Here is a 9,112-nt window from a genome sequence, read left to right on the forward strand (position 1 = left end):
GCTATGCTTCCTAGGTAAGTCCGTCTTGCTTGACAGCTCGTGCCTCTACCAAGGGACTGCTCACTCAGTCTGCCTGGAAGGGGAGGGCTAGGAGCTAATTCAAGGAGAATTGCTAAGTGGGAAAGGAAGCCTGGGAAAAAGCACCCATCTGGCAGGTGGGAGATATAGAGATACCGGGTCCGACTATTTGGCACTGGGGAGGCCGCATCTGGAGTCCCGTGTCCGGTTTTGGACCCCCCACTACAGAAAGGATGTGGACAGATTGGAGAGAGTCCAGCACAGGGCAGTGAAAATGGTTGGGGGCTGGGAGACAGGACTGGTGAGGGGAGGCCGAGCGAACGGGGCTGATTTAGTCTGGAGAAGGGAAAACTGAGGGGGATTGAATAGCAGCCTTCACCTCCCTGCAGGGGGGCTGCAAAGAGGATGGAGCTGGGTTGTTCTCAGTGGGGGCAGATGACAGGACAAGGAGCAAAGGGCTCAAGTTGCAGCATGGGCGGTTCAGGTTGGATATTAGGAAAAACTCTGTTACTAGGAGGGTGGCAAAGCAGTAACAGGTTACCCAGAGAGGTGGTGGCATCTCCATCCTTAGAGGTTTTTAAGACCCAGCTAGACAAAACCCTGGCTGGGATGATGTAGCTGGGGCTGGTCCTGCTTGGAGCAGGGGCTTGGACTAGATGTGACCTCCCAAGGTCCCTTCACATCCTCATTGTCTATGATTCAGGATGGGACAAAGCAGAGCATCAGGGAATGGGGGCCACAGCCTCACCAGCTGGTTCAGAGGGTGACCCCAGCTCCCGCCCAGCTCCTCTTCCACCTCCTAGTCCTTGGAGGGCGAAGGGAAACAGGGCCATTTCCCCTTCCCCAAGCTGTGCCCCGGCTCACGTCACCACAGGCTCAAGGCGCGGGTACCCGGAGCAGCCCTGACATTGTCTGAGGACAAGACCCCCCCTGCGGTCAGCGACAGCAGGACTCGCTGTGACCCAGCCCCCTGCCCCACAACCCAGCCAGGCCACGCGCTCCCCCCATCACTCGCTCTGAGCATCTTTAATTCGGGGAGAGGGTGGAGCTAAGCCGTGGCAAACACACACCGCATGTCCACTAGGGGGCGCTGCCCCCACCGCTCCGCCCCCACAGCTGTGGCGGCAGCAGGCCTGTAAGGTAGACAGGGCTGCCCCGCGGTGGGCCAGAGTACAGCTCGTGCCCCACCTGCCACCCCAGGCTCTGCCTCTTGCCCCCGTACCCGCTGCCTGGTGCAGGGGCGGGCACAGGCACGGTGCTAAAAGGCTGCACTGACATTTCCCTCCTCGTTCTGGGTGCTCGCAGCAGACGGAGCCGGGTCGGCGCCTCGCCCAGCGCCAGGGGTGCCTCCGAGCACAGCTACACAGCAGGGCCAGCCCCCGGGGATACTCCCCAACGCGTTTGCTCAGTAAACTGGAATTGGGAAGCGTTTGCGGATTCCTGGCTGAGGTCACCCTGGCAATGCATCCCACCCCATACGCGCTCTGCAGCGAACACTCGAGCACTGTTCTCGGGGCCCCCCCAACCCCAGCAAGACAGGGAGCCTGCTGGATACAGTCAATCCAGATATGGGGGCAGCGTACTGACTCGGGGGCGGGAGGCGAAGCCGGCCCCTCCCCGCAACACAGGAATGTCCAGGCCGGCTTCCAAGAGCCTGCTTTCCCCAGCCCTGCCGTTTGCATTTGAGGCTGGCTGCAGCCCTCGAAGCGGGGGAGCAGCAGGTTGTGCAGCCGGCCTGCCTGGGGCACCGGGCCAGGGGCTGCACGGTGCTGGGAGAGGTGCATTCGACAAGGGGGGAATTGCAGCTGCCCCTCGGGAGGCTAGAGAAGCCCTGGGACAGGCCAGCAGGACCGTGCATCTGGGCAAGGGAATCGACTGCTCCTGTGCAGCCGCCCGGACCTTGTATATGGGAATAAAGAGCCCCCACCGTGCAGACTCAGCTGCCACGAGGGTCCCGACGTGTCGAGCTGCCTCTCAGCTCCCAGGACCCTGACGAGGGGGTGCCCAGAGCCCACTTAGCAGGATGCAGCTTCTGTCCCCAGACAGAGCGCAGGGTCCCGGCTGGGCTCTGCAGCTCACCCCGTGTCTGGCCTAGCACGATGCCCTGGCAGGGAGCCGTGCCCCTACGTACCAGAGCAGTTGTGCCCGTCGCCGGTGTAGCCAGGCAGGCACTCGCAGCTGAAGGCACCACCGCCGCGGGGGATGCACCGCGCTTGGTCTGCAGCCGCACAGCTGTGCCTGCCTGCCGCGCAGGGGTCAGGCGGGGGCGCAGCCACTGCAAGAGGAAGGCACCGAGTCAGGCCTGTGGAAACCTCCTTCCCTCCAGGTGGGAAACACAAGCCCGGCCCCCCAGTCAGCTGCGAGCCCGACAGCCTGCTCTACCTGCGGCTGGGCAAGGCCACACCTCTCCCCCTTCCTGCATTGAGGTGGACATGTCCCTGGCATGCACAGGGGCCCGTCAGAGCAGCAAGGAGGGCTCGGTCTGCCAGGGATGTCCCTGAGGCACAACCCACCTCAGGAGGCCACGACAAGTCAGTGCAGCCCCAAGGCTGCTCTACCTTTCCCTGCTGGCCAGGGTCAGATGGGGCTGGGAAGCCATCTCTGCCCCTTCTCACACGCCTCTGGCCCACGCTCTGCAGCCTGCACCCCTCGGTGAGCAGCCCCAAGGGCAAGCGGGACCCATCCTGAGGCACCCCTGAAAGGACAGGGCCCCATTCCCACCACAGCGTGCCAGGACAAGTGAGGATGCCCGGTGCTTGGGCTGTGGCTGGCGAGGCATGGGCACAAGGACAGCCGGCCAGGTGGGACAGGATACTCACGCACGCAGGTGCGCCGGTCGTCGGTGAGGCGGTAGCCATGCTGGCACTCGCAGCGGTAGCTGCCCAGGGAGTTGAGGCACACGGAAAAGGGGCCGCAGCGGCTCTCGCCCTCGGCGCACTCATCGATGTCTGAGGAGGGAGAGCCCGGTTACCCCAGCGCCGGCTGCCACGCTGCCAGGGCTGGCCCCTTGTGCCAAGACGCCCCAGCTTGCTCCGACATGCCTAGGCCCGGACCAGGTGTGGATCGTGAGCTAGAAACATTCAGCTAGAAACCGAGTCGCAGGGACGGGGCCTGGCAGAGAGCCCCCAGCCCCACAGCCCCCATCTCGGAGACGGCCGGGACCTCATCCCGGCCTCACCGGGGCTCACAGAGAAGGCAGCACGGTCCATTTTCTGATCCAGGCACGGGCCAGCTGCTGCCCGCAGGGACGAACCCTCCCTTGTGTGCCTCAGTTTCCCTGAGAGAACAAGGCTCCCCATGCTTTGCCTGTGGCTCTGAGCCCAGGTGGGAAGGCACATGCTAAAATGACTCCTCATTGCCCACGTGGCCGGGCTGAGCCTGGGGGGACGCAGCGAGCAGTGCCATCTGCACTCACCCATGCAGTCCTGGCCATCACCGCAGTACCCAGCTGTGCACTCGCAGCTGTACTGCAGCCCCGCGCCCGGCTGGCACCGCGCCGTCGTGTCACACACGTGGGTGCCATCGTAGCATGGGTTCACTACGGCTGTGTCCGAGTCCCCTGCAAAGCACAAGATGGCTTGGAAAGTCAAGCTGAGGTGGGTTGGGGAGGTGGGATCTATGAATGTGGGGGGATGAGCGTGGCCACGCCGGGAGCCCCTGATGAAAAGGCACGTGGAAATTAAACCCCTGCTGCAGGGCACTGGAGGGGCAGGGACTCGCCAGCAGACCCAAGCTGGGCACAGGCTGGCACCCCCTTCCACGGCTCGGTGGGAATGGGAAAACGTGCCTGGGCAGACCCTGGATCCCAGGAGAGCCGGCGCCTCGTGGCAGAAAGACCCCAGCCAGAGCTGGAGACGGACCCGTATCTCCCCGCTTGCTGGGACGCCTTCAGCAAAGCGCTGCAACAATCCTGGGAGGAGGAGGAGGCAGCGGCAGCTGTCATCCCCTGCCGGGCCCCACACGGCGACAGCCGGGGTGTGTCTGGCCCCGGCCGCAGGGCCTCCCCCTGCCGGCCCCCACCCGGCGACAGCCGGGCTGTGTCTGTCCCCGCAGGCAGGAAGCGCTGCGGGGGGTGGAGTCTGGCTCCATGCCCCCAGCTCCACGGCCAGTGCAGCTGTGCACTGCGCCTGGGAACGTCCCTGCAGAGCAGGGGGAGCAGGGGCAGCCTGGGGCTGTCTCCCCCTCGGCCTCCCAGCCTGCACCTGGCCTCCCAGGGCAGGGCCAGGATGGGGGAGTCGTGGGGTCTGGAGCTGGCTTCTCGGTCAGATAGGAATGACCCATGGCGGCATCCAGCTGCCACCCCATCCCATCCCTGCACTGCCGGCAGCCCTGCACAGCTCCACGCAGCCGCCGGGGCGCCAAGGGCGCTCTGGGAAGGCACCAGCTGCTCGAAGGGGCAGCTGGCAGAAGGCATGGGAGCATCCCAGGACGCAGAGGGGAGACTTCCAGGGCCGGCACTTCAAGAGTACCCGGGTCCTTTTGGGACTCAACTTTACGTCTGTCCCGACAGAGCCTCCGAGGCCCCAGAGCCATACGTGGCTAAAGGAAATGGGAGCCACAGAGCCTGCAATGCACCCGAGGACGGTGACCTCCCACAGCTCACAAACAGAGCTAGGAACGGGATACCGGGGGGCGAGACGTACGCTGACCGGATACCAGCAGGCTCTGCCGGACCAAGCCCTGACACCGCAGGCCCCGAGGGGGGGAAGGGGTCGCTGTGCTACTGGAGCAGACCGGGGGCAGGCTTGGGATTCAGAGGCAGAGTCTGGCACATGATGAGGGTCTTCTCTCTGCTGGCTCATCCGAGCATGACTTCAGCCTCTGCCTCACGGCTCTGCAAAGGCAGGCGAGACGCAGGCAGCCGGCACGGCCGGTGCTGGACGCGTGACAGCCTGAAGCGCATCGGGCCAGGGGCAATCTGGACAGCAGGGCACATTCGGCCCTGCAAGAGAGGGTCCTGTGAGCGACTCCTGGTTCCCATGGCTGAACCGGCTGGGCTCCGTCCTCCACGGGCAGCAGCTGGCTCTCGAGCTCAGAGAGCAGCGTCCGGCTTGGCACGAGGACCCGCAGGGATCACGTTCCCTTGCTGCCGGCGCCAGGAATCTCCCTCCCCGGGGGTCGTCCACCCCTTCGCTCTCAAAAGGCTCTTTCTTTCCCTCCTGTCCTGCTCGGCCGGCCAGCAGGAGAATCCCGGCTGGGAAATTACAGCTTTCCACCGTTTCCTGCCAGGGCCTGGAGCGCGGGACGTGCTGGGGGCGCAGGGAGGGCTTCTGTTACGGCAGCTGCTGCAGGCTGCCCCACCTCCTCCGCAGCTCTCCCTGCCCTGCCGGAGTGAATGCAGTGGGGAAGGGGACTCAGCCCCAACTGAGGGGTTAGGGGAGGGCTGGGGGCCTTATGTCCTTGCTCAGGGAGCAATGGGAACCCCTCGCCGGAGCAAGCGGCTGTGCTGTTTTACAGGCAGTCCCCTGCGGGGAGGCTTCATGTACACATGCATGCACACCCCTACCAGAGCATGCACACACGTGTGCACCCCCACACAGCAGCATGCACAAACATGCATGCACACGCACACAAAGCAGTGCACACACAGTAGGGTGCATGTATGTACATACATACACACAAACAGGAGCATTCACACACAAGCATGCACTCACAGCAGCATGCACATGCACGCTAACCCTCCTCTGTGTCCCTGCGCACACCACTTCCAGTAACTGGTTCAGCATCCAATTTTGGCCAGAGAGCAAAAATACCAGCCCTCCTTTCTACCAGCCATGCAGCACATGTTCCCCTTGGCAAGGAGCGAAAGGAACAGCTTGGCTGCCCCTGAGCAGTTCGGCACCCAGGCTGTGCTCCCTCCCTGCCCAGCGCGAGGACTTCCCCAGGGCTGAGCTGCATGGCCAGTGCAAGCAGGGAGAGGGGCTGCAAGTCCAAGCACCAGACAAGCCAGACTCCTGCCCCTCAGCTCCGAGGCTCAAGCCCCATTGCGATGCCCCTATGAGGCTCCGGGTCCCCTGGCACCGCTCTGTGGGACCAGCAGTTTCCAGGAGCAGAGCCCAGCCAATGCCTCCCAGTAAACCCCACCATGCACTGAGCTCAACTAGGGATCGGTCCCCTGGACAGGACCCGCTGGAGGAATCTACCCTAAAAGCTCAGGCTTGGCCGGACACATGGGAGCACAGGAGCAATGAAACAGCCCTGAAAAAACTCCACTCAGCAAATACATGCACCGCACCAGGGAGGTCCTGGGAGGGCGGCCTGTGCTCACAGCCAAAACGAGGGCTTGACACATTTTCCAAGGGAAGTGGGGAGCTGGGAGTGCCAGGAACAGTGCTCTGCAGCATGCGCCAGGACGTCCGCACAGTGCCAGGTCCCCGCTCAGCTTGGGCACCTGCATGTTCCTGCCAGGGTTTCATAGTTTTCATAGACATTAGGGCTGGAAGGGACCTCGGAAGATCATCGAGTCCAGCCCCAATGAGCGAGGGTTATCCTCGCTCCAGCACAGAGGAGCCCACATGCAGGGTAAATCCACCCCTGTGCTGCTCCATGGCTACTCCGCTCCCGCCCCGCAGTTGGTGAGCTGGGAGCTAGCCCGCCCTTGGACGGACCCCGGTGCTCACCTTCCGCGGAGCCGATCTGGTTGGTTACAGCATAGCGCAGCACCTGCTCCTCCTCGTTGTACAGGGCGAAGACCCGCTCCACGCTCAGCTGCTGCGTGGCTGGCATGGTCCGGCGGGCACGGGCGTGCGGGCAGTCCCGGAAGGTGACGTTCTGGTGCAGTCGGTAGGAGAGGGTTTGGTTGTGATGCCCAAAGAGGAGGGAATATTCCCGGTGAGACGTGGAGGTTACGGCTGTGGAAGGGCAGCGAGGAGGAGGTCAGAGGATGCGTTCGCATTGCCGGAGGCCACAGCTAAAGGCTACAGGCAAGGGTCAAGGACCTGCTGGGCTGGTCGTGTTCCTAACTCGGATGGCAACAGCCCCAGACAGCAGGCAGCTGTGGTCACACCGCTATGAGAAGAGACCAACTGCATGGGGATGGGAGGCAGGATGAGGGTGTATACCCCTTGCCTTGGAGACAGCAGGCAGCCCCAAGAGGCCTGCAGCCTTTGGAGAAGCGGGCGCTGGGGCTGGGCCAGTGGCTGTGTGGTCAACACTCCTCCCTGCTGGGCAGGGAAGTGAGGGGTGGCATTAGTAATCCTGCATGCAGCACCACCGAGGGAGGGAGGCTCCCAGAGCCTTCAGACTGAGCCTGGGAGCCAGGACACCCGCTCCTCTCGAGCTACGAAATCCCAGCCAGGGCCCAGATCTGGATTTGGGGCACACCAGATCAGTTTCCAACAGCAAAGCCCAACAAATGCATGCCACAGACCCCACCATGCACTCAGCTCCCCGGCTGTTTGTCTGCCCCTGTAGAGAAGCCCAGACCACTGGCAGAGTCCAGGGACTGCCAAGTTGTGCAAATCTGCACGTTCAACCGCAGGGCAAAGACCCTACGGCTGCAGGGGGCTGGATCAGTGATCAGGGACTGCTTGCACCTTGGCTTCCGCCTTTCTGAGCCGGAAAGATGTCGTGTGCACCCAGCTCTTCTGCCTACAAGAAGTGGACAAGGGAGCAATCCTGAGCCCCGCAGGAGGCTGTTTCTCTGCAGAGAATGGCCTGAAATTCAAGTGACCCGAGATGATTTGACCAAAGGTAAGCGTGTGTTCTCTTCTAGGTTGGCAGATCTCCTCCGGCGGGCTTTAAACTAGGCTTGTCGGGGTGGGGGGGAAGATGAGGGCGGGGGAAGCTGTGGACCACCAAACCATGTGGAACCCACAAGGACAGCCCAGCCTGCAGAAGGAGAACATCGGGAACCTGCGATCCATGGGGCGGACAGCACTACAGCACAGGTAAGCAATAAGCAGGTAAGCAATAAGGGGCCCTTTGGGAATCAGAGCTGGGGGGCAAAAAAGGCACCAGTTGCAGGGCTCAAGTGCCTATATACTAATGCTAGGAGCATGGGGAGCAAGCAGGATGAACTAGCGCTCCTGCTTGCAGAAAACACCTACGACTTCGTAGGGCTAACAGAAACCTGGTGGGAATCGTCCCACGACTGGGCGGTACATATTGAGGGTTATAAACTGTACAGAAAGGACAGGGTGGGGAAGAGAGGGGGAGGGGTTGCGCTCTATGTCAATGAGCAATATACATCGACCCTCGTCAAGATGGAATCGAAGGAGGAGGAAGTAGAAGGATTGTGGGTTAGGTTACATGGGGGGCAAGGAGAAAGGGATTTGGTGGTAGGGGTCTGCTACAGACCCCCACATCAAGGGGAAGAGCTAGATTTGGGGCTTCTGAGGCAGCTCTTGGAGACCATAAAAACTAAGGAGGCGGAAGTCATGGGGGACCTAAACTACCCAGACATCTGCTGGGAGACGCAGACAGCGAAGTCCCACCATTCACACAGGTTCCTATCCTGTGTACAGAACCTCCACCTGACTCAGGAGGTACATGGTCCCACTAGGGGGAATGCCTTACTGGACCTGGTATTGGCAACGGGGGATGACATGGTAGGGGACCTACAGATCGGTAGCCATCTGGGGCACAGTGATCACCTAATAATAGAATTCATCATAAGACGTCAAGTGGGTAAGGTAAATAGTAGGGTGAAAATGCTAGACTTTAGGAAAGCTGATTTCAGTGAACTCAGGCATTTAGTCAAGGACGCACTGCAGAGTAGGAGTTTTGAAGAGATGGGAGCCCAGGAAGGGTGGCTGTACCTTAAGGAAATGATCCTTCAGGCACAGAGGGAGACGATCCCGATTCGAGGAAAAAGAAGGAAAGGGGCCAGGAGGCTTCCTTGGCTGACCAGAGAAATCCAGAGCAGCCTGTGGACTAGAAGGGGAGCATATAAAAAGTGGAAACAGGGAGAGAGCACCAAAGAGGAGTATACCTCCTCTGCTCGCGCTTGTAGGGAGGCAGTTAGACGGGCCAAAGCTACCATGGAGCTGAGGATGGCATCCCAAGTAAAGGACAACAAGAAATTGTTTTTTAGATATATAGGGAGTAAAAGGAAGGCCCAGGGAGGAATAGGACCCCTGCTAAATGGGCAGAA

At 61.6% G+C, this 9,112-nt stretch overlaps 1 protein-coding gene across 1 annotated transcript in view; it reads right to left on the reverse strand.

Annotated features, from left to right (window-relative positions):
* Positions 1-9,112, reverse strand: part of NID2 (nidogen 2) — a 35,418-nt gene that overhangs the window by 9,928 nt on the left and 16,378 nt on the right. Inside the window, exons 8-11 of the mRNA XM_014520483.1 lie at positions 6,639-6,869; positions 3,434-3,577; positions 2,838-2,966; positions 2,150-2,293 (exon numbers count right to left, since the gene is read on the reverse strand). Of these exons, the coding sequence (XP_014375969.1) occupies positions 2,150-2,293; positions 2,838-2,966; positions 3,434-3,577; positions 6,639-6,869 (648 nt within the window). The remainder of the gene's footprint in view (positions 1-2,149; positions 2,294-2,837; positions 2,967-3,433; positions 3,578-6,638; positions 6,870-9,112) is intronic.

This window comes from Alligator sinensis, unplaced genomic scaffold, assembly GCF_000455745.1.
Source record: "Alligator sinensis unplaced genomic scaffold, ASM45574v1 scaffold358_1, whole genome shotgun sequence".
Taxonomy (NCBI): Eukaryota; Metazoa; Chordata; order Crocodylia; family Alligatoridae; genus Alligator; species Alligator sinensis.